Raw genomic sequence first — 26,712 nt, 5'->3', positions numbered from 1 at the left:
CCGAGGATTTTCACCAGACAGGAACATTTCAATTATGATAGCTGGGAGAGAATTGTTTGTCTATAAAAGCAGTTTTACAAGAGAATATATTGAATACGACTGATTGATTTATAACAAATCAGTAAATAAACTATGTCTATTGGTTCCAAAAATATGTTGTGAATTATACAAATAAAGTACCAATGGCTCAATGACCAGCATAAAAACAATGTTGATATCGTCAGGTCATGTTTATTCTACATGTAATTGTATCAGTGAGCATTAGTAATACAAGGTCCAAACTCACAGGAAGTATGTCATTTTAACCCCAGGATATGTTACACCAACCTGGCCGTCAATAGCCCAGCAATAGAGTGAGTCCTTTATCATTGTTAATAACTCCTTTGTGTCTTGCTTCCACCAGTACCAGGCGTGAGAACAATGGTCTAAGCAAAGAGGTGGCACCAGGGCTCTGGGTTGTTATATTACCGCAGTAAAGCAGCCCATTAGCCACAGCCAAGAGCTCGTCAACAGTGGAAGCTTTGTTCCATCACAATGCGGGCATATCTCTGTCAATCCAATGATTGTTTCAGTGATGTTCTTGTGGGGGTGCTCACTGCTCACCCGTGGATGATCGCATTCAATGACATTCACATGTGATGTCTGCCAAATGGTTATTATTTCTTTATACACTATGATTACTCTACTATTTGTGAGACAACATGTTGCAACTTTTTTATTTATCTGAATGTCCTGTCAACTAGAAACAAACAGCGGCTTCCTTGGTCTTCTCCTCAAACTGACTGAAAAAAAAACAAGCATTGGGAGCACGACTGTCTGCACCAATCACAAAATCACACCTAAGGCTGTATTTCACGGTTATCACGGATACCCATTGCTGTGCAACGTGTATTTCACCATTAATAGTGTAAATATACATATTTATCACTTAAAAATAAATACAGCAAACATTTGCCTTATTGACGCACTTCCTGTTACACTGCATTTAGGAACCTGGCGGACAGTTTATTTAGCTTCTAGTAAATGACTGAGCTGCACAGCTGCACGATTTCAGATGTCTGTTGTTATTTTCACATGTATTTAAGTAGAATGTCTTTAAAAGGTGGACATAAAAAACTAAATATTCTACAATTTAGCATTTACTGTTTTTTGGGTAAGAATTTAAATGTTTAGGAACATTTGTTGTAGCCTATAATAACTGCTTTAATACATATTGGCCCATATTCATAAAACTTACCTTCTCCTTTAACGTGCCAGTAATAGTGTTTAACATGACAGTATTTCATTGGCTGATGCATAAACGCCATTTGCTGTCAGAAAACTTCACTCATCATGACGTTAGAATAGCATGCCCTTAGAGACCAATTTCCTCATTACCATATTATTCGTCTGATTCATAAATCTGTATTGTGCCGTGAATTGACCCTTACCGGTGTCGTAACCGATACTGCCCCCCAGAGGCATTATAAGATAGAATAAACCCATCCGATCCTGTCTCCCGAAGCTACGTTAGTTTTATACCTCTAAAATAACTACATTGATTTAGTCTTAACTATCAAAACACTTCAAAATCTGTTGTTTTAATTTCAAAATGTAATCTGACAAACTAATAGGCTTCAAGCTGCTAGTTAGCACTGAATAATATAGGCATTACATAGGTTATACAGGTTGATACAAGTAACTTGTGCCATTCTATCACTCTTGCAGTTAATCCTTTTATGGCCAGTGTACATGTAATCAGTAGTTTTTTACAATGTATTTATTTATTCCATTGTATTTGCATAGTCCAACTGTTTAAACATTATGTATAGCGTACAGTTTAAACTATCAGGAATATATAATGACTATTTGATCAATACAATACAATAATATCCATGTTAAGTTGTTGAAGGGCACTGATCTCTTAACACTCACAAGTGAAAGAGCTGATATAGGCCTTTGTTGTAATTATTATTATTTTTTTTTTCATGTGATAGATGAATAAAATATGTCGAACTCCGCCATTCTATTCATGTTGAGGTCTGATAACCCGTTACGCATGACTATATATCGATGGACATTACATAAGAAAATTAGATGTACTTTTTTTTAAATACCATGTTCCTTCTCAAAAATGTGTTAACCTTGAATAAAGAAAACACCTGCATTTCCATGTATCTATTTCAGTGCAATGTAGTTTCTTCATTGTAATAAATAAATAAGCTTTTTGGTAAAAAAAACAAAAAACAAAAAAACATTTAAATTTAATTTCTGTTTCTTCTTAAAAAAAATTCTGGGGAAAGTAAAAAAATACATTAACTTTGAGTCATGTACTGAAAACCAAAGCGGCCCAGAATTTGGGCGTTATCTGAAAACCAAAGCAGCCCAGAATTTGGGACATTATCTGAAAACCAATGAGGCCCAGAATTTGGGATGTTATCTGAAAACCAAATCTGTCCCAGAATTTGTGACATAAATGAGAACAAGGGCAGTCTATATGTAAAACTGTGATTACATTAGAGATAAACTAATGTATCCTGTAACAATACTGTATAAAATAAATAATACCAATACTGAGTTATATTGTAATTTTCCAACATGTGATATATATTTGACTTTATTAATGACTCAATGGAATCAACCAAAACTACACATTTCTCAAATTATAAATTTATTTCCAAAAAAAAAGTGTCACAATTATTGGCACCCTCCCCTTGCAAGGATAACAGCACTGAGTCTTTTTCTATAATGTTTAATAAGATTGGAGAACACATTGGGAGGGATCTTAAACCATTCCTCCATACAGAATCTTTCCAGATCCTTGATATCCTTCGGTCTGCACTTATGGACTGCCCTCTTCGATTAAAACCACAGGTTTTCAATGGGGTTCAAGTCCGGAGACTGAGATGACCATTGCAAAACGTTGATTTTGTTGTCAGCTAACCATTTCTTTGTGGATTTTCATGTGTGCTTGGGATCATTGTCTTGCCGGAAGATCCACTTGCGGCCAAGTTTCAGCCTCCTGGCAGAGGCAACCAGGTTTTTGGCTAAAATGTCCTCGTACTGGGTAAAGTTCATGATGCCGCTGAACAAGCGCCCCAGGACCAGTGGAAGCAAAACAGCCCCATAACATCAAAGATCCACCACAATATTCTACAGTAGGTTCTTTTCTGCACACACATCCTTCTTTTGATGCCAAACCCACCGCTGGTGTGTGTGGCCAAAGAGCTCTATTTTCGTCTCATCTGACCATAGCACCCAGTTCCAATCGAAGTGCCAATGCCGTTTAGCAAACTCCAGGCGCTTACGTTTGTTGGTTGCTCTCAATAAAGGCTTTTTTCTGGCAACCTTTCCAAATAGCCTATTGGCATGGAGGTGGCGTCTAATTGTAGATTTGGAGACTTGGTGACCCCAAGATGCAACCAAGTTCTGTAATTCTCCAACTGTGGCCCTTGGATTTCCCTTTACCTCCCGAACCTTTTGCCTCACTGTACGTGGGGGCAAGATACCCTTGTGTCCTCTACCAGGCAAGTTTACCACTGTTCCAGTGGTTTTTAACTTCTTAATTATTGCCCTAATAGTGGTAAGTGGTATATTTAGTTTTTTAGCTATTGTTTTGTAACCATTGCCTGATTTATGAAGGTCAACAACCATTTGTCTCTTTTCATTTGTGAGTTCTTTGCCTTTCCCCATGGTGATGGATGACAAATGGATTTCATATGCGTGTTACCTCATTTTTATACCCCAGTGAAACAGGGAGCCATGGAAGGCCACAATACAGTTCCTTAAGACTGAGATGAACTTAAAGAAGTAGAATGTTAATGCAGATTTAATTTTGTTTGATTTTATTTATAAGAATCTTTAGGGGTGCCAATAATTCTGACAAAAAAAAAAAAAAAAATAATACTTGTTAATAAAAAACTTTTTCTCTGAGCAATTGTATTAGAATAAAAGAATATGGTTCTCCCATATATTTGAGCATAAAATATAGCTCATTACCTGTGTTGTTTATTTTATACAGCCTTTTTTGCTCATCTTTATCAAGGGTGCCAATCATTTTGGAGGTGACTGTATATATATATATATATATATATATATATATATATATATATATATATATATATATATCTATATATATATATATATATATTTGCAATTAAAATAAATCTCACAAACGATTACAGATATATGCTATTTGAAAGAAAAAAGTAGATCACCACAGAAAGCCAATTCTTACATTCGTGCATAACATGCCGATTTATATAAAGTAATAATCGCCCATAGTTTGTTACATTAGTACAGCAAAATACCACATTATATTTTAATTGAAATGTTCTGGAAAGCAGATCTCTCTCTCTCTCTCTCTCTCTCTCTCTCTGTCTCTCTCTCTCTCTCTCTCTCTCTCTCTCTCTCTCTCTTTCTCTCTCTCTCTCTCTCTCTCTGTCTCTCTCTCTCTCTCTCTCTCTCTCTCTTTCTCTCTCTCTCTCTCTCTCTCTCTCTCTCTCTCTCTCTCTCATCACAATGCCTCCCAGTTTTCCCACTCGTGTTGACGTTATATTCCTGTGACAGACAAGGACCAATCATAACGCGAGTGAGTTATGCGGTTCCATCTCAAAAGCCAGGCCTGTGTCATACCTCGTGTTTTCGTGACGTTGAACTACTTTCCTTTTAAAATGACTGAGCACTGTTTAATGTGTTTTGGTTTCTGAATTAAAACTGGGAAATGTGTTAATTGTGAAATTAATTAGTAAAGGAGAGGTGAAAAGTCGGACGAAAACACCGAAAACCAGAAGCCCTAATGTAAGGTGTGTGTAACTCAACACAGAGGAGTGGGAGAAGGTTTCTCGCAGAAAATAAGAGGTAGTCCATTTTTATTTATTTACTTTTTAAAGAAAAAAAAACTTTCTAACACAGCACAGACCTAAAGATCAGTCTATTCATTTTCCAATGAAACCCTGTACAATACTGCCTCCCCTGTTCTTCCGTTCTGCGCATGTCTTCAAAGTTCTACGCATGTGCAGTTAGCAAAAAGACACGATCATACGGGGAGGCAGTATTGGTTACAACACCCGCATAATTAACACGTGCCTCAGACCAGGAGGAGAATGACATGCGTCTTAATGGTACCATTTCCTACAATAATTTCTGCATTTAGGAACATGTATTTAAGCCAATAGTGACTGTACATCATACAACATATCTTGGAACATGATCCTCCTGCGGATTTGAGCTCCATCTCTGATGATGTGATTCGTAGTAGGTATCAATTTAACAGCACAATTATTCACCTTTTTTGGAGAACTAACATGTACTGAAGAGTCGAAGGCTGTCCCTGTATTAATGCGTATTACTAACTCGGTGCATGATAATTCTGATGTTGGCGAGTTTTGCATGTATGCATATAACATACGTTTCATTCATATTAGGCACATAAGTTTTTTTTTTTAAAAGGATAGAGCATTTTAAATAAATACATAAATGACAGCTAATTAGTCCAAGTTATTACCTTTCAAAATAGCTGTTGACGATCACTCTAGGGCTTGTAGAACCAGAGAAATTATGTCTGAAGTCGCAAGTGTCAGTGAAACTGCAGTGAACATAATAACCAATATTTCAACAGTGTTTTTCCCAGATTTAATGTAAATCGTGTCTTTTCTCCTAGATTTAACCAAAACAAATCAGATTTAGCTAAATATATAAATGTTAACAAACACATTCCTAAAAGTTTTGAAATGTGTACATTTGTAGTATGCAGAGGAGGTGGGTAAGCAGAGACATTGGCTCTCAGAGTGTACGACCTGGAGTCGCTGGGAGACCAGGACTTCGGGAGCAACAGCAGTAGGTTAGTTTAGGGCATGTGGCTCCTGAACAGTATAGAGACGGTTTCATAGTGTATTAGGTTCCTGGAGCAGGACGTCTCTGTTAATGAGGCTAGCGCTCACCTTTTATTTTTAGTTTTGTTTTCTTTATAGAATCCTGCACTAGGATTATCATTGTTGGTACCCTAGCCTCTGAGTCTGTGTTGATATTAAATGTGCGCACCCCTGCGGCGTGTCAACGTCCACTGCTCTGTGTCTGATTCAGTATTATTCAGTGACGACCCACGTATGTAACATCACCCGGTTACAATTATATAGATTTACCTTCCAGAAATTCAATTGTTAGGTTAGGTTGAGTTGGACTAAGATGGTGCTGTGAATTCCTAAGGATCAAGAATCCAGTTGCTTATTCAACAGTCACAAACACGCATTGCGAGTGAGTGGATTCAACCAAGCGTTTGTTTGTTTATTTATTTATTTATTTATTTATTTATTTATATTGAAAACCTGGACTTATTGGTTACGTGCTTCTGACAGTTCCCAGGCAGACTACAATTAGCTGTCCCGGCAATTCTATGATCCATTCTCTAGCTATCTGTGGCAGACTGGCAGGGTGGAAGCCCTGCCAGTGTGTCATTGTGTGGGGAGTGTTGGGTTGGCAGGGAGGAGATTCCATTTCTCCTTGTCAAAACACATGGGAATGTGACTGTATAAAATAGGTGTTCATGGGTGTTAATATAGAGTTAGTAGGAGTAATTTTGGTGCTAGAGGTGGAGGTCTGTGTTCTGTGTTCCATGCTGTGCTGTCCCGTCTTGTTTTGGCCCTTGTTCCTTTTGTTTTGTCGGGTGTGTTTTGTGAATTGTTTTGACCGTGGTATTTTTGTTTATGTGTTTATTAAAGAACGCATTAGTGCATTAACATTACAGCTTTCTGTGTCTGAGTCTCTTTCCCTGCCATTACCATCTGAGTTTTGACATTACCACGCCACACTACCGCATGCAGTATATGCACTATTGACCATTGAGACCTTGGGAACCAATGAAGCACAAGAAGCTTGATAACATGCAAACTCAAGCTGTGCATATTATTATTATTATTTATATTATTATTTTATTATTATTTATTTCTTAGCAGACGCCCTTCCAGGACTTGCAATTGTTACAAAATCTTTATGCATCAAATTTAAATATGATACGTAACTCTAAAACACTCAGTATGCACCTTATCTGGAATGCTGATTGCATTATTACTGTCCTAACTTAAGAGGTGAAATGTAGTGTCCTACTATATATCTGGCTTTTAAAAAGGAATATCCTAAATCCACAGAGCACTTTACCTTGTCTTCAACACAAAACTTCAAATTATTATTAAGCATTAAAATAAATAGACAACATATAAATAGTTATATGTTTAGATTTGTAGTTTGGTTGATTCTCAGGTAAAGGTAACTGTAAAGTATGTAGGTTTGACTATGGTAGATACACTGGTACAGTAGAATCAAGCATTTCATTGACATTCATATCCCACGGCTGTAAATTCAAAATGAAAGCTATCAGTATAATGAGTATGACAGCTGGTCGGACAGATAGGCAGATAAATAAACAGACTCCATATAGCCCCAGATTATGAGACCCTCAATAACTTATATACACTCAATACTTGTCAGGTATACTGTACCATTATAGCATACGAAATAATAAAGTTCTGTGATGGTCAACGCATTTACTACATACTGTATGGCAAGTGTTTCAAATTTTGTCCAACCACAGTCTAGTACAGTACTTGACACAACTCAAATGTGTTAGGAAAACAAATGTGTAACTCACCTGAAGAAAACAACTCCCAACCGGTGAATGTTCTCGCACAGATGCATTATACACCTGGTGCTCAAAAACGGGTTCATTGTCATTGACATCCTCAACATGGACAGTAATTGTGGCTGTTGAAGACAAGGGTGGGCTTCCTGCATCTGTGGCTACTACCAGCAAGTGTATGAGGGGCTGTGTCTCATGATCCAAAGGAGAAACTGTAGTTATCAAACCAGACATGGAGTCTACAGCAAATAGGTAGGTGTCCAAAATATTCACAACAGTATAATACACAACAGAACTGATGCCTTCATCTGAGTCTTTAGCATGAACCTGAAGCAGGGCAGTCCCCCGAGATGCTGCTTCCGATACATTTACTGTAAATATATCTTGTTCAAACATTGGTGGGCTATCATTTATATCTGTCACTGTTACCAAAAAAGTCTTCTCGCTCCACAGAGGTGGAACTCCAAAATCTGAGGCAACGACCCTCAACTCATACAAATCTAGCTTCTCTCTGTCCAAAGATCCATTGACACAAAGAAAATACAGAAAATCATCAGATGGCTTCAAAATGAATTTTCCATCGCCACCTTCCAAGGACACATGGACCTTTAGATGTTCCCCAAGATCAGGGTCAGACACAGATATCCTGGCCACATAATCTCCAATACTGGCCCCCTCAGAGACCTCTGGTTCTCCAGATTCACTGAGGAACATGATGTTAATGGTAGGGCTATTGTCATTAATATCCAGCACTTTGACCAAAACAAATGTGCTGCTGTACTCAGGTTGAGCTCCATCATCTCGTGCTTGGATTATTAGCTCATGAAATGGTTGGTTCTCATAGTCCAGTGGTTTATTCAGGCTGATTACACCAGTTCTGTTATCGATAACAAACAGCTCATTGGGGTCACTCTGGCGGCGGTTAATCTCATAGATGACATTCCCGTTGCTCCCGAGATCTTGGTCTGTGGCATAAACTTGGCACACTGAAGCTGTCAGAGGTGCATTTTCCCAAACAAGCACCTCATACTTGGCCTGATTAAACACTGGAGGATTATCATTTTCATCCAAGACAACAATGTCAACCTGCAGATGGCCAGTCTTTGGGGGGTTGCCTCCATCAAAAGCCTTTATGCCTAAAGAATAGAAGTCAGTGCTTTCTCTGTCCAATTTGCCTGACAGGATCAGATCCAGACTAAGATCACGGTTGCTGCCGCTTCTGTATTCCAGCCTAAATATTCCACTGGGATCCCCTTCAGTGATCCGGTATCCCTGGATGCCAAACTCTCCCTCGTCTAGATCCAGAGCACCCTCCAGCTGGAACCTGGCCACAGAAGGACTCTGCTCAGAAATGTTTAGCTGCACTTTTTCCTTGGGGAAGACTGGAGAGTGGTCATTTACATCAATGACCAGGATCTCCACCTGTACCATCTCTCCAGTTAGAGTAGCTGCCACAAACTCATACTTACCCCTGCTCTCCCTGTCCAAAGCTTTTGCTGTGGAAATTATACCAGTGTCTCCATCAATATCCAGGTCCTTAAAAAAATAGGATTCCCTGCTCTCAGATATGAAAAATCCACTATTGGGAGTGCCTTTTGGAAGTCCAGTTCTTATATCCCCAACAATAGTCCCTGCTGGAAGTCCTTCTTCAATAGACAAGCTCAGATTGTGCACCTGAGCAGAGGATTTGTTGCATAAAGATAACACAATAAGGATAATTGTTTTAAGGAACACAAATGCCTGTGTCCAAGAGCCGTGTCTTCTCAAGGTACCCATTTAACACACTTTAAGTCCTCCTCGTTCTCTTTTGAAAAAAAATAATGTTTCATACAGAGCATACAGTACCCACAGAAAAGTGCAGTCAGGTAGCAGTCCACGGTACAGCACGCACAACCCAGTTCCAAAGCTCATAACTGGCTTTTTATTTATTTTTTTATTTTTTAATGTACGACTTTGATTTTACTTACAGCTGTCGTGTTCCTGTTTCCAAAGATTTGCAGGTAATTCAGCGACAATTATAGTATCAAACATGTTAGGACCAGCAACTGCGTGGAACGCAAGCTGAAGCAAAGCTTAAGTTCACCGCAGACTTGCCTCCTGTCCCTTCTTCAGTCTGACTGCCAATCACTGTCTTCGTATCACGTGATAAGCACACAATGACTGTCTAAGTACTGTAAGTACAGTTGGCAGCGGTGTTCCAGATCTCCGTTTGCGTCAACAAAGTCGGCTACATCCCATCTACTAACGGGGAACGCAGTTCAAACCACTTGAACATATATTGAGTGAAACTGTAATTTACTCAAATGGAATTTAGATGTTAAAAATAAACCAACATACAATACGATAAATGCGTTGTAACATTAACAAGGACTATATATTTTAAAGAAATATTAGGTCTATAATAGAGAACTGCCGATAATTTGAAATTAAACTGGAAATACAGTGCAATCAAATTGTCTGTGTTGAATTACGTGCAGTTTACATTTTCATGAAATGCAATTCAAATAACAAAATTAATTTCAAAAGATAACCATACGCTTTACTATTAGATTCTTTTTTTTAAGATAGCAAAATTGAAGACTTGTATAGATATTCTCAAATGCATTATTGATTTTTTTTTATTCTTTGTAATAAAAAAAAAAGGGCACGTTTGTCCCAGACATAAAAAGGGAAGCTCTCCAGTGCCATCTACTGGTGGTTTTGTACATTCCGTCTTTAAAAGGAAATTCACATTTTTGTTGACAGGTGAGTAAACAGGTGAGTTAAAAACGCGATTCGGTGATGTACCGTACTGTAACTCTACAAAAGATTAGTTTTCATTTATATGTCTTAGATGTTAAACATAAAGATTTGTGTTAACAAAGACAGCCTAGGGAGAGCGATGTGACATTGGAAAGCTATTATAGATCTGAGAAATTAATCTGGTGTAAATTTAGTTTTATTAATACTTATAAAAAAAAAATAGTAATAAATAATGTTGACGCGGGTGTTAAAGGTTTGAGAATTTGCTTCCACGGTTCTTGATACTGAGAACTCAAGAAAATGAATAGTTGTTGTGTGTAAAATAGTCTTTAATTTTTGGCATTAAGGATTCTCAATTCGGACGTAACATTACCATCACATTATACCGTAATAGCATAAATAAACCACTGCACTGCGTCACATGTCTATGTAAGTTTACGAATACTGAACTTTATTTTATTTTTTACAATTAAGAGGTTTACAGACGCACCGCCGAGACAGGTGCATTGTTAAAAAATATCCTGCCAGTTACTGTTTTTCCCTCCTTACATTGATTCTGTCGGAATATAATTTGGTTTTGACACATCTACAGAATGTCTTCTCGTGTCATATTGTCCTACCAGTGGGACCAACAAGCTGTGGTGAAAATGTTTTTGTTTTTTTTGTTTTGTTTTGTTTATTGGACAGACTAATTAAAGATGGTTTACCTATATGGATGGACATTGAAGGAGGGATGTCGGGAAATATCAACGATGCGTAAGTATAGGTCACCTAAAATAAAATGATGTATGTGTAAAAACAAACAGAAAAAAAATCCAATGCTAAAATGATTTCACGTGAAAACAATAGGTACATTTAAAAAAAAGGACTAAGGCAACTGCTTAACATGGAAATCAGAAAGTACTTCATGCAAGTCAAAACTAACATGTTCCATGAACACACAATTAGCTATCATGCCCACATAGTAATGTCAGCGTGCTCAAAGTGTATGATTGCACAACACACTGAATGTAGTATTTCATGTATTTATTGCACATGGGTCTTTCCTACCATGCATGCATTCTCAATTATTTGCATGTCCAGTGCAGGTGTGACAGACTGCTGTTGAAATACACCCAGCGATCAAAATCAGAATTAAACTCACACTGAAACATAAATGAATACCCTTTTTTTGTTTTTGTAAAATTTCCTCAATAGGATTTCTTTTTTTTTTTTTTTTTTAAACTGTTACATTCTAGAACATCCTAATTTTTTAAAAAAGATATAATTTGTTTGTTGCAGTGTATTGTCAGAATCTGCACATACTCATTTATTTATATAAGCCTATATGCTCTGAGCACACTCTTAAACTCAGGGGAGACGTTCAGGAGGACAGATGTTCAGAACTCCTGTAAGTGGTTTTGTTCATGCACTGGGCGGGCTATATGTCCAGACAACTTTTTAATATTCAAGAAAATCACAGACTCATATAATTTGAAGTTTTAACGAATCAGGGCAGTAATAGTGCCCCTTCGGTTTATTAAATGCTTTTTAAAAATTGGATTGGTTGGTTGCGCAGACCACCGTAAATCCTAAGTAATAAGCAGTACGGGAGATCTGGTGCTTTTACTGATTTAACAGCGTTAATACTTCAATATAGTAATACAGATATGGTTAAGTATATGCTTAACCCTTAGGCTAGCCATGCAACAAGCTAGAACACCCACAGCTACGTTCTAAAACGTTCAATATATCACTCTCTACAGCTAAAATATAAATATTATACCATAGCAATGCATCCAATACAAAGAGATATTAAATTCAAATATATGCTTACCTTCTAGTGTATGGAAGAGTAGTGTAGGATATATGAAAAATAAGAACTGCCTTCAAAAGGCAGAGACTTCTGAACAGCAGTCAGTTTTTCGGAAACCCTCAAAGCATGGACCACGTCAGTTCGCAAGATCAAGAGCAATGGTGTGGAATGGGGTCTTGCTCTGGGATTATATAGGATTTTCCCTCCATTGAATACATCAGGAGTCCCAATTACAGTTCCTATCTTTGAGTTAATGATATATACCTTTGCTTTTTCCCAATTTTAGGGTTGATTAATATGAAACACTATCGTAAGCATTTTCCAATACTCATTATTTCAAACCAATATCTAATAACGTATTAACACGTCCTACGCTTTCCATTCCCATCTCTTCCTGCCAGTTTCTAATTAATTTATGTTATATACAGAACATTATTATTGTTAAGATAAACTCCTATCTTCCGTTATCCGAAAAGTATTTCCATTTGTTAATATTAACGAGATAGCTCATTACAGAGAGGATCTTGGCAGTTAAATCGCTGATCATCACAAAAAATCCCTGCTTCATCTGCCAACACCAATGAATCATCTTCAACACTGCCTGTACCACAAGCAGGTGAGAACAAGGTTACAACATTAGTTTGTATTCCTTTAGTAAGTTTACTGTTAGAGTTACACTTGATACTATTTTTTATTTTATTGACTTGCTTCTTTTAAATACAACATTCTAATAGCTGTATTATTGTAATCTAAATAGAAGATTTACTTCCAACTCAGGGGTTCCTTTTAGATCAAGTCTTAATACTTTTTCCAAATAAGATACCATGACTGCCCATTCATTTAAACTATACATTTGTTTAGCTCTCAGAAATATAGCAGCAGTTTTAAGACTTTAAATTGTTGATTCAAGTATTGTTTTCATCACTTTAGAATACTTGCTTTTAAATCAGAGACCGTCTTTAAATCGGACTCACTCCTTCCTTTAAATAAGAGACTTGACTGTGAGTCTCCTCTTTAACTGGTTACCCTCTACACTCATTTTCAAAGTCAGTTTTTCCATTACAAGATTTTTCTACGTTAAACATCTACTCTAACAGAACATGTTTATATTTATTTCAGAGTATGTTTTTCCTTTTTTACTCAGCTCAGCATCTTTCTCCAGAAAGTTAACGACCAAGTTCTGGCACCTAAATCAGAGTTGCCTACTTCTGATGAGGGCCTGCCAAAAGCTAGTCAGCCCGACCTTTCTCTGTATGCTTTTTCAGACTGTACATAACAGCTACTTCACATTTTCTACCGAATATGCAGGTCTATTTGAAACAGAGTACATACAGTATTACTATGATTACTAACTAAGAGTATATCATATTATTTTAATCGATACATGTTCGTTTAGACCATCCAATTCATGTCTAACAAATCAGCCCGTTCCCAGCAGGATTCGAATTCTGCGCCAGGCTCAGCTCGGACTGGTTCTGCAAACACCACAACAGGCCTTTTCATCCAATTCTTCACATCGCAGGTGTGGACTGCTAGGGTTCTCACTTGATACCCGTAAGACACGTGTACATGTTTGGCAGGAACACCCTCCTCACATTCTAGCTTACCCAAATGAGCCCATGTCACTAGATGACCACTGTCACAACCCACACAATCAATTCTCTTTACATCCTGTGGGTCTACATTCAAGTGTGAAAATGACATCCCTTCAGGATTATTACATACAAACAGAATTCAACAGTGTCTGACTAAGTGACTGCAGGCTGGGCAGGGTTTGAACCTGGTCAGGAGTAATTCACCTTGGCCCTTATCACATCCACACATTAGAAAAGGATTACGTTCAACTGCTCTGTTCAAAGTTAGTTCTGTTGTATGAACAATGTTCCTGGCTCTATAACTTCTATAATTGTTCTCTTGATACATTTCATGTTGTTCACAGAGGGTAATTTTAGGAGGCACTCCCTCCATCCAAAATACAGGAGTGGGCCAGAATTCACTATTTTTCATATCATTTGGTTTCCAACCTAGTTTCTCTTGCACATCATCAGTGGGCAGACTCATTGTAACTGAATTTGGGTCCATAAAATAACCGTTTACCTTGGCAACAGAGACCTGCCATGGAAAGGGTCCCAGTGATTTATAGCACAAAAGATATATGCCAAAGCTAGGTGAGACAGTATGATCCCAATGGAGATTATGTTTACACTGAAGCCAGTCCCTATGGTGCAGAGGAGTGGCTGCTGATAGCAGATGAGAGCGGTGAAAGAGCTGTCGTTATTCAAAACTACTCCGTTTCTTGCCGTTTTAAATGGTAAGCTAGTCGGGCTGGACTCCTATACCACAGACTGCAGATGGGTTTTATATTAGTGTATGTACTGTAATAAGCCTATAATATACTTTTACAAATTCAGATGCTAAAAACCAAAAGATATAGATATATAAATATATAATTAAACACATAGCACAATAACAATGTAATAGTCTAGCAGTACAGGTAATCATTACCAGATGTTCTTGTTCTTTCCCCATGTGTGTTTAATATGAACCGTGCTATGTCTTAAAATTCAGTTTTAAATTCTAATAATTGTGTGTGTGTATTTATTTATTTTTTTAAAGGCTATCAATTAAGATTTTGGTCTCTAGTTTAGGCATTTATATAGCACCTGCATTTACTGGCCATAGTGTGATGTTCCCAAACCATAAAAAGAAAAGCATTGATGTGTTTAAAAAAAAAAAAAAAAAAAAAGTATAGAAATGTTTATTTGGAAAAGTACAACAGAAACAGCTAGAAAAGCATGGACTGCTCCAGAGTGCATCTGCAAACAACTTAAAACTGCTGAAATGAGCACAGGCTGATATTCCTAATCCTTTAAAATCTCTTCCTTTTAATGATCTCTGGCTTCCAGTTGACCGGGTGAGATTCTTCAGTCTGAAAGGAAAATCATGGAAATTAATTCAAAACAAGCCATCACCACTGCATTCTGTTTTCATTATCCTGATGAGCAGTAATCTTAACCTGAAAGGCCAACAAAATAGGATAGCTAGGTCATGCACTGGAGAACCACCTAGGTTAAATTAAAAGACAAGCAAAACTTTGTTGTTTAAGCTCTGACCTACCAGAAAACATTAACTTGAGCAGGTATGTGGACCCCCTTGTTAACTAAATATATTGGTATTTCTAAAAATCTAAATAAAATAAATCAATCAAAATAGCCTCTTTTCAAAAGCTTGGTACAAGATTATTTGATAAAGCAAGAAATCCAAGTAAAATGGTACCCCAAGTATTACCAATTTAATACTACAGCTGAAGGACAGGGTCAAATATTTAATGTGAAGCCAGTCAATCGCAAAAGCCTCATTTTTACTTTATGCACCAGAATCCATCCCACTCAGCAGATACAAATATAAAATGTTAGCAACTCATACAATGTATACCAAAACCTACTTGTTAGGCAAGATTCTTACTAAAACAGATAGTATGCTTACCGCTGTGTCATCTTCTCTGTAGACTTTGATGGTTTTGTCAGCCTCTGCCGTGATCAGCCTGCTCTCTGAATGATCAAACATGCAGGCAAAGATTCCTGATTCACTATCCAGGGAGCCAGGCTGTACCGCTGCATGGATTCTCTGGAAGTTATAGCCTGTTCTCCAATCCCACATGTGGATAGTCCCATTATCAGCTAAAGAAAAAGAATGCTATTTTATAGGGCTTACCCATAGAGCAGAGCAGAACACTTACTTAAAATAATAAAAACAACAAAACATACCTCCGGATACCAGTACTCCATCCGAATTCACAGCGAGTGTGTTGATTATTGCATTGTGACCAGAGAGGTTCTGGATAAAATTTCCATCAGGGAATCTCCATTGTTTGATGTTATCCGGAGAGCCGGAAGCAAAAGTATACCTATTGGAGATAAAACAGTTTATAAAGTTACCAGACTTGATGCATTGTTCAGTAGGCTACCTTGCAAAACTAATTAAAGTGAATGTGTATAGTAAATCCTTAGCTAGCACTTGGTGAATTGTTTTCCACAGTAACTCATTTACAAAGTTTGAAAGCCAGCATAAGTTGTGAATACTTACTGCCTTGGATGTAAAACCACAGCTCTCACAGATTTCTTGTGGTTTGTCAATGTTACTCTTGTCTTTCCAGCTACCAGATCCCATAACCTTATGGTAGTATCATGGCTTCCTGCAAAAAAAATGAATGCAGGCAGCAATGATTGGAAGTCCAGATAGTAGCAACAGCGGCTGGATATTCTACAAAATGAAGATTTAATCTAAACTGACTTCCTTAGAAGTAGGGATATGCTTCTGGTAAATTTTTATGAATGTTTAAAATGCTTTGCAATGTCAGTGTTTAAACCATATCTACATACACACTCTTTATATTACGTGCTGATACTGACAGCCCTGCTTAGCATGTTCTAAGCAAATAAACCCTAAATAAGCAAATAATGTTTTAACATCGCAAAGACTTAAGTAAAAAAAAAAAAAAAAAAAAAAAAAACATACAAAGTATATATTGAAATGTTGATAAAGCTTTGTATTGCGTGGCATAAATTAATAGATATGCAATTGCATATTAAATTTACGTTCAATTATTCCTTGTTACTTTCCATTAACATTTAAGTCAGATTAACTATTTAATTAAAAACATGTAAATAGGAAATTACATATTTTCAAGGGTAACAAAACATAATAAATTGACATGATATGCAATTACATTTTCAAATCGACATTTAGCAAGAAACCAGCTATGGCATATTTATTAAATATTAATTTAACATTAATTTAATATGCAATTGCATATCTAATTAATATTAATTTATGCCACGCAATAAAGCGTTACCGAAATATATTTAATTTATGGTTGTAATTAAAGTTGCTAGTGAAGATATAACTATATATATATAAAAATAGTTTTTTATATATATATATATATATATATATATATATATATATATATATATATATATATATATATATATATATATATATATATATATATAAATAAAACAGGAACCTATTATGTTTCTTTGTAGGTTTTTTTTTTTTTTTTTTTTTAAAGTAACTTTGCTCAATTATATGGCTTTAAAAAAAAAAAAAAAAACACAACTTAGAGACCAACATCACCCACTGTTCAGCACTAATGCAAAATGGCTACAAGAAAGCAAAAGCGAGTTGTGCTTACAATTGAAAAAACGTTGGAAATACATTCACTTCTGGAAAAGGTAATTACCAGGGATAAAATAGCACAATATCTGGGAATTTTAAAGAGCACTGTGTCCTTTACTTTAGTGCAGTAGTTCCAACATACAAATAAAAATTATACTAAACAAAACGCACGTTCAGTCCAAAAGCTTACAGAACAATTTCAAGTGAAAAAAGCCTTCCACCTATGGGAAGATTGGGGAATGGGGTCCAAGAGTCTGTGGTAATTGCAACTTTTGGGATAATCTTACATCGATTTCAAAACTACAATAATTCTGAATGTTTTCATTTCAAACTGTGAAGCGTTTTACTTGTGTTTTTGTGGTACGGCAATTTTGTTTGGCATAAGATGGTTTTCTCGTCCAGTTCCTCAAAATACTTCCAAACGTGTCTTCCTTTGTTTAGGAGATGCCATTTTAAATGTAGAACAAATTCTGAAAAAACGCTGGTCATTAACGTTATTACCCCGCCGTGGAATTGATACCATACCACGCCTACTACAGACATAAACAGACACACAGTGCACCAATGAAGCGCCAGATCGACCGAGAATAAAACCTGCCCCAGTGTCAATCTTTCTGTTGCACCAATTAGAAAAGCTACTTTTAGGCAATTGCCAAACCCCTTCCTTTTTATAATATCCGTCCTTACAGTGGCACTAGAGTAGTCTGATACACGACAGACTACCAATGATAAATTACTAAAATTAATGCAGAAAAAATATGCGTTTGGGGACATTTGTCACGTTACCGGTTATACGTCTAGCATATTATTAAATGTTTTACCACTTCTTTAGTTTAAACGTTTAAAATTCCCATCCCTACTTGAGACATTTTTCTTACCTGTAATAATTTGTGGTTCTGCCGATTGGCATTTCACTGTTGCTACAGCGTTGGTGTGCCCTGACAAAGTGTGCACATTGGCTTTTGATCTGATGTCCCACACCTTAAATAAAAACACACATCTTTAGAATTCAAAATCACCTTCCATATTGTAGCTGGCAATTTCTTCCATGGTCAGGTAGAGGGTTACAACTTATTTCAATCTTTGAAAAATTCAGGCATAAACTACATTAGTTTACAAATATATTTGCTGTGACAAACATGGGTTTTCCATGCTTCAATACTATTCACATATTTGATGTTTTGTTTCCATGAAAGAGAAAGTTTCCTCATAGTATTTATTCTTCTACGGCACCTGGACAAGTATTTGCTCCAACTACAGTAATGCAAGTACAAAAGGTTACATAAGCAGGAGTAGGTTAATCTTACTCTATGAACACATTCTCTTATCTTGACTTTTCAACTTCTTAAATATTTTTAACAACTTAATGTTAACATAACAGTAAAGAATACCTTTTTCAAAGCAAAAAAAATAAAATTATGTAAAATCATAAAAATGCAAAACCAATGGGTAAATTCCACTCACCCTAGCAGTTGAATCTCTGCTACATGTCACCAGAACATCTATTGTAGGATGCAGGTCTATACCATATACAGCACTTAGATGACCATGATAATGTCTGATGACCTAACAAAAAAATATACAATAAATTAACTTTCATTATACTGCAAGTACACATTGACAAAAAAGTATCTCTAGATGCAATACCTTGTTGTATTCCAGATCCCAACATTTGACTTGCTTATCCTCTCCACAGGAGAAAAGGTATGGGCTACGTGAACTGATCGCAACTCCTCTGACTGTGCTAATGTGCCCAGTTAGAGACAACTTCAGTTTACCACTCGCCAGGTCCCAGATCTGCAAAGACAAAAACCACATTATATATGTGTATGCAATAAGGCCCAACAGGTCGTCTGTATACGTTGAATATACTGACACCTCGGGGCGTTGGGAGGCACGAGACAAAGTCAAGCGCCTCCAACCCCAGAGAGGTCTGTATATTCGACACAAGAAGGGCCTTATTGCATTTATAATCCAGGTAAAACAGTGGATTTGAAGAAAAAAAAAAAATATATATATATATATATATATATATATATATATATATATACACCAATAAAGTAGTCACATGTATAACTTTGGACTACAGTAAATTAATTTAATTAAAACATGTAAACAAAAGCACATCTTCATTTTGTGTGCTATATATGATATTGTGCACATTGCCATTGAAAAAATACACCAGGGGCGGAGTTGAGACGGCACCGAGTTATTTGTTTTTTTTTTCCTGTCACTCAGTGCAGACACACAGTTTGAGCAGAACAGACGTGAGGAATTTGTTCAAGGTCTGTGTCAGAGAGGGTGGATAATGTACATAAGTGTCTGCTTTTCTTTAGCGTTCACAACCCGATAAAAATACATTTGAAGTGACAAAGTTGGGGTGAGTAAGTATAAAGACAGCGATTTATTTATTTTTTGCTATTTTTCTGTTTTGTGATCTTCTGGTTCATTTAATTGTTCTTCATCCAAACCGGCATGTCTACTTACTACTTTGGGGTTTTTTGCAGGTAATTGGTCACTCAGTTTCATAGTTACAGCTGTACATGTTTAACTGTAAGCAAGATGGCTACCGATACTTTAATTTCTGTGAGGCAGCACAGTGACTTAGAATATGTGACAAGGCTCCAACTGTCCTTGTATTCATCCAAGATACAAACAGCTTGCTTGTTTCAGTTTCTATTGCCACCCCAGATTATAAATAAATGTATTTATTTATTTTATTTATATATATTAGTTTCAAACTAATTAATAGGATGTTCTTAACATGTCTGTCTGTCTCTAAATTGTGAAAGTGACTTTCTATAGGGTCATTTAATCATTAATTCCATAAAGACAACTTTCAAATCAATGGACCTCAATATTCACTATATATAAAATTGAATTCATTATATATAGAATTTACATTTTTCAGCCTGCACAAAAAAATAATTTACATTTACCTTAATAGTTCTGTCACCAGATCCGGTGACAAACCATTGATTCCCGGGTTCTACAGCTATAGATCTCACCCATCCTAAGTGACCACTGATAACCTGCAGGAGCAAAGAATTTACAGGATTGAAATCTGCATAATTTAAAGCCGTGGGACAATACACTCAAAAGCCAGAAAGATTAACACGGTTTGTGTGTGTATCACAAACAAAGTTCTACAAAAGCTCACCCTGTACAGTTTCCAAGGTGGGTGCCACTGGGGTTTGGGCATTGTTGGTGCTTTCTTAGCCATCAATGAAGAATTCTTTGTGCCCCCTGCCTCCAGGTAAGACTAAAGAATACAAAAAAATACAAACAAAAGGCCACAACTTAAAGATTAAATTCACTGTAAAACCTAAATCAATGTTTGTATAAGTACAGTACTGTATAAGCTCCCTTGTTTTCATAAATTTGGTTAATTTTAAGTAAAGTCTGAGTTGACAGTAAATTGTATAAGCAGATAGCGAAGGTTCTTGCAGGTTAAATTTACACCACCTCAAATGGATGGTATAAAGTTACTCAGCCTATATAAAGCCATCCAAACTTGGATAAGGTATTCATCCATTTTAAGAATACCCGGAGCATGTTTTATTTGTCCAACATTTGAATACCTGCCTTTGTCACAGTGCTGTGTGCAGCAGAGGGTTGTGTACTGTAGGGAACACTTACCAAGGCATGACCAGGTGGCTGTGACCTTTCTGCACTGCCAGCATGTCTGTGAATATCGGCCATACTAGCTGCTGTACGACTGGCATCTTGCCTAAAAAAAAATAAAAAAAAATGTTTCCGAAGTGTCGAAAGAAACTTGTGTTTAGAGGACTGTTTTTACAAGTGGTCAGGCTTTATTGGGAAAACTGCTTTTAAAAGTGCATTTCTGAAAGAACATGATTGATGCTCAGCATCTCAAACACCACAGTGTGTAACCATTTAAAATACAGTTCATATATACTGTCCATATATTCGCAATCTTAGCATAATAGATGAAGCTAGAATTATGTTTAGGTTGAACATGACTTGAGTTTTTACCTGGCCTGTGAAGGGGGGAGTGCCAGTGCCATGGACTGAACACCAGTGTCACTGGGCATTTTCTGCATCTGTGTATCAGCAGTCAGTGCAATGCCTGAAAGATAAAAATGCAAAGCACAGTGAAATAGTGACAGTAACAAACATAAAACCAAGTATTGATTTATTTTATCTAGTATATTGGGCATAACTTTAAAATTCAACATTGCAGATCTAAAACCTCCAGTCAAAACTAGGAAAAATAACACAAGACAAGTAAACTGGACTCATTGTTGGGTAAAACCAGGGCCTGTTCTACTGCCATACTTAATAATCTTTAAATTTACGATACAAGAGCTTTTTAGTGTTAATTATTTCTGCGATGATGCTTCAGTATTTATGTAATGTATTTTACATTTGGAATGTCCGCTCCTGAGTGACCACCTTCTATGTTTCTGCTGCGAGTGGACAGTAGTAGTAATGGACAAGTTTAATGCAAAACAAAAGCCAAGGTTGCAGCTTTACTCAAGACACTTACTTTTTTTTTTTCATTTAAATAATGTGTCTTGTCTTTATATTTTGTTTATCTGTTAATAGTTGTGAATTGCTTATTTCTGCCACCTGCTTTTATATGTATGTACAATATTTGTGTTGCATACACATGACCATACAGTGCCTTGCAAAATTATTCAGACCCCTGACCAATTCTCTCATATTACTGAATTCCAAATGGTACATTGAAATTTCATTCTGTTTGATATTTTAATTTTAAAACACAAACTCAAAATCAATTATTGTAAGGTGACATTGGTTTTGTTGGGAAATATTTTTAAGAAAAATAAAAAACTGAAATATCTTGCTTGCATAAGTATTCAACCCCCACACATTAATATTTGGTAGAGCCACCTTTCGCTGCAATAACAGCTTTAAGTCTTTTGGGGTAAGTATGTACCAGCTTTGCACACAGTGTCGGAGTGATTTTGGCCCATTCTTCTTGGCAGATTTGCTCCAGGTTGTTCAGGTTGGTTGGACGACGCTTGTGGACTGCAATTTTCAAATACTGCCACAGATTCTCAATGGGATTGAGATCAGGACTTTGACTGGGCCACTGTAGGACATTCACCTTTTTGTTCTTGAGCCACTCCAATGTTGCTTTGGCCTTGTGCTTGGGATCATTGTCCTGCTGAAAGGTGAATTTCCTCCCAGCTTCAGTTTTTTAGCGGACTGAAGCAGGTTTCCTTGCAGTATTTCCCTGTATTTTGCTCCATCCATTCTTCCTTCAATTTTAACAAGATGCCCAGTCCCTGTTGATGAGAAGCATCCCCACAGCATGATGCTGCCACCACCATACTTCACTGTAGGGATGGTGGGTCTTGAGGCATGGGCAGTGTTAGGTTTGAGCTACACATAGCGCTTTAAGTTTTGGGCAAAAAGCTCCATCTTGGCTCTTGATATGGTTGACTGGTGCACCATTACTCCACTCCCAGCCACTGCACTCTGTAGCTCCTTCAAAGTGATTGTTGGCCTCTCTGTGGCTTCTCTCACAAGTCTCCTTTTTGTTTGAGCGCTGAGTTTTGAGGGACGGCCTTTTCTTGGCAGTGCCTGGGTGGTGTGATGCAGCTTCCACTTCCTGATTATTGATCCAACTGTGCTCACCGGGATATCCAAACACTTGGATATTATTTTGTACCCTTTCCCTAATCTATGCATTTGTATTACTTTATCTCTAACTTCTGTAGAATGCTCTTTGGTCTTCATTATCCTCCAGATTCACAGCCTGACCAATGATCCTTCAACAGTGGGGTTTTTATCCAAAAAATGTGACAGCAACTTTAATGGTTCACAGGTGGAGGCCAATGGTAAGGTAATTGTGTCCTCGTTAGGGCAATTTCTTTCATCTGTGTAAACTGGGAGCTTCCACAGCACAGGGGTTGAATACTTATGCAAGCAAGATATTTCAGTTTTTTATTTTTCTTAAATATTTCAACATAAAACCAATGTCACCTTACAATAATTGATTTTGAGTTTCAGTGTTTTAAAATAAAATATCAAACAGAACGAAACTTCAATGTACCATTTGTAATCGAGTAATATGAGAGAATTGGTCAGGGGTCTGAATACTTTTGCAAGGCACTGTATATAGAATATATGGGCTGCATTTCAGAGGGGTTCTGTGACATCATAAACAAGCCCCCACAAAACATGGTGCAGTTCATGGTGCCAGGACTAGGTATAACCCTACGTAGCTGTGCATTACTTTACCCCATACAACACAGATAAACTGTACAATTAGAAGGATTTTTTTTTTCTTAGTGCTGCAAGTGCTGTAATCCATCACTTAAATATTCTTAGTTTAGGGAGGGGTGTAAAATTCAGCAACATGTGCTCCAAACAAATGTGAATGCAATAGGTGTTTGAGCTTAAAATATTTTAGTGGAGCAGAAAACATAGGAGCAGCACACTTGGCAAAGAAACAAGAAAAAAATCAGCTACAGGTCTCTCTCAATCCTACTATTAAAAAGAAGCAAATACGCAAATATGTACCTGGTCCAGATGGATATGGGTGGGTCCCAGTTATGACATAATCAGAGTCTTGACCTAAACAAAACACGCAATTAAATGAATCCTCGTTATCTACTGTATGCAAAGTCAACACTGATGGAGCACCAATGTTAGGCTATGTCTTAACACATTTTCTTAGCAATCTGAAGTAAAATGTAAGAAACTGAGCATTTAAGTAACTGCGAGACAAGACAGCAACTACCCTGACAATTGTTTGGTTTCAAAAACTCAACTCTTGAGGGAAAACAAACTAAACCAATTTGTTTTTAAATAACACTCTTAGAATTGCTCACATATGTCCAGCTGCAAACATTCATCTATCATTATGGATTTATTACCAAATTAAGTTGGTAAGCCTTATTCTCTGCATAACTTTTTTTTTTTTGCAATGGTCAGTAAAAACTAGAAATGAACGAAACCATCTACAATTTCTAAATTGTATGCCGAAATGATACATACCAGGGTTTGCAGAGAAACACTGTCCATACTGGTCACCTGTCTGGTGCAGGATCTTCTCTTTACCCTCTTTAAGAACAGGCATATGGAGCACTGCGCTATAATCAGCACGAATTTTGGCTGCCATCTTTAGTTTGTGGCTGGTAAAAACAAAAGCATCCTTGATTATCATGGCACAAAATGAATGCCACCTTATAAATATTGTCATGAAAATCGTTACCCTAGTGGTAACATTTAAAATATAAAATACATTAGCACAAAATAGAATGCACCTTAAAACTTAGATTTTAAAGCCAGATTTACAAAGTTTCTGCTACTGTGCAAACTTCAAACGACATTTTACCCTCTTAGTAAATCTGAAGTATTAAAGTTGTCAAGAAATACATCCTGCAACCCTAAGTTAACATTTTTAAAAGCAAGTAGTTTTAAATTCTAAAAAACAAACAAAAAAAGTGGTCTGAAAAACATACCTCTCTTCATCTATAGCAACAGCCTTAGCATGGTCAGCCACAAACATGTCATGAGTTCTCTTGAGTGACCTGAACACCAGTGTGTGCACAGAGTGCTTCTGTACGTCCTAAAAACAAAATTAAATCAGTTTTAACAGTCACTTTAAAACACCACAATTTGGTGAATTCTCTATTGAAGATTTTAGTGTAATGTAAAAAATGTCTCCAATACATTTCAAAGTACAATACTGAAGAGTTCTCCCCAGTGGGATAGCTAATGAAATGCTAGATCTGTACAGTGCTCGGTAAAATAGCAAAAAACGTTTGCCATTCTAGGTTTACGCTATGGAGAAAGGATGTTCCTTAGTGTTATACAGAGACTTAAGAATTAAGAAAAGTATTAAATTGCACTGCGGCTCAAAGTTCAAAAAAATTGATTTTAAAAACATTTAAGCATCAAAAAAATACCAGCAACTAGCATTTGCGTTTAATTTTCGTTGAACATACTGAGAAAATGCCCAAGTATAAACTTCCTCTGTGTAACAACTGCAGTTGTATTTTGCTGGTGAAAGAAGCATATGAATACACTTTTAAACCACAGACACTGTGGGTCAGTTGCAACGAACATGCAGATCATCCACACCTGCGTAATAATTTAGTACCAATTGCAACGAAAAAAAGATGGGGAACAACGTTGGGGACTTGCTGATCGATCCCCAGCTTTAATACGGAGCTCAGGGTTAAGCTCTTTGTAGTGTGCTTCCAAACAATATATATTTTTGGTTTTTAAAGAAACCTAACATCTTAATTATTGTTTTTAATTTAGATATTTTTTTAAAACTTGTTTTTAATCATTTTACATATTTTTTGGTTATGAATAGTTCAGTTTCATAAAAGTTGTCAATACATTTTGTTCCAGTTAGTACGATACCTTTCGTCCACAGAAATTGCTAGACTAACTTAGTATTGCGTTTTAGTATCCTCTAGAGGGCAACAGCAGTTACTTTGGGTTCGTTGCAATTCAGACACATTTTAATACGCAGCTGGGGACTACCTGAGTTGTTTAGTTCGTTTCAATTGGTATTAACTTTTAGTAGCATCCTGCTTACTAACCACGGGATCATTGCTACTTCGTTACAATTGACACTGCAGGTCTTTTTTTTATTATCTTGGAAACATTTTAAAATGTTCCCTACTTCACAATCGTGATGAACAATCACACAGAAATAAAACAATAGAGGCGGCTGAAGCACATTAACAAACACCCAGTCGAATGATACAACAACCGCTTTCTTAAAACAACAAACACTTCAAAAGCACATATGTAATTCATTTTAGTAGAAGCCTGTTCCAAGCATCTTTTTAAATCAAAACATATTGAAAAAAACAGACACAAACGCACGTCGATGGCCTAACTAAACAGGCATGTAGCCTAATTACAAACTGAAAATGTAATCCTTGTATTTAGCAAATAACATGAGGGTGAAACTTAGTGTCTATTTAATTACCTCCACCATGGTTGCTGAAATTTGAACTTATAAGCTTGTCTTTGTCGGTAGATGTAGGTCTAAACACAAAACATTCACTCCACGTCTTGGCTGCGCAACTGAAACATGCGATTCACAGTTCCTGTTCCGGGGAGGGGGTAGACTTTAGGGGACCATAAATAAATAAAACAGCGACACCTGCTGAAGTGGAGGGTTGTTAAATAGCAAGCGGCCTGAATGTGTATGAATTTTGATTCAGTGCTGTTTATCACAGTATTATTATTATTATTATTTATTTCTTAGCAGACGCCCTTATCCAGGGCGACTTACAATCGTAAGCAAATACATTTCAAGTATCACACTATAACCTCTGCCAAGCATTTAAGACCATACAGGAAAAGTGGCATTTGTTGGCATTTTACTTTTTACTAAAAAACTGTGATTAGTACATAAATT

The 26,712-nt window shown here is 36.7% G+C and overlaps 2 protein-coding genes across 5 annotated transcripts in view; both read right to left on the bottom strand.

Annotated features, from left to right (window-relative positions):
• dchs2 (dachsous cadherin-related 2) overlaps positions 1-9,708 on the bottom strand; it is a 57,288-nt gene extending 47,580 nt beyond the window's left edge. For 3 of the 4 annotated variants that reach the window (XR_009329654.1, XM_059031608.1, XM_059031606.1), the window contains exon 1: positions 7,625-9,708. Coding sequence is in view for 3 of the 4 variants with exons in the window: in XM_059031608.1 (XP_058887591.1) it covers positions 7,625-9,388 (1,764 nt within the window). In the remaining variant the exon portion in view is untranslated. The remainder of the gene's footprint in view (positions 1-7,624) is intronic. The other variant, XM_059031604.1, reaches the window with a different exon arrangement.
• A 5,183-nt stretch (positions 9,709-14,891) lies between these two features.
• On the bottom strand, positions 14,892-26,426 carry plrg1 (pleiotropic regulator 1). The gene is made up of 15 exons (XM_034034763.3): positions 26,278-26,426; positions 24,791-24,897; positions 24,324-24,460; positions 23,847-23,900; positions 21,327-21,420; positions 20,970-21,060; positions 20,491-20,592; positions 20,270-20,362; positions 18,978-19,127; positions 18,795-18,896; positions 18,209-18,311; positions 16,236-16,344; positions 15,917-16,056; positions 15,636-15,829; positions 14,892-15,078 (listed from the first exon to the last, which is right to left on the bottom strand). Exons 1-15 carry the CDS (start codon positions 26,284-26,286, stop codon positions 15,019-15,021), a joined length of 1,545 nt encoding a protein of 514 aa, XP_033890654.1. The 5' UTR covers positions 26,287-26,426; the 3' UTR covers positions 14,892-15,018.
• Between the last annotated feature and the right edge of the window lie 286 nt (positions 26,427-26,712).

This window comes from Acipenser ruthenus, chromosome 1, assembly GCF_902713425.1.
Source record: "Acipenser ruthenus chromosome 1, fAciRut3.2 maternal haplotype, whole genome shotgun sequence".
Lineage (NCBI taxonomy): Eukaryota > Metazoa > Chordata > Actinopteri > Acipenseriformes > Acipenseridae > Acipenser > Acipenser ruthenus.
The sequence above is the reverse complement of the archived record's forward strand: the minus strand, read 5'-3'. Positions and strand labels throughout refer to the sequence as shown.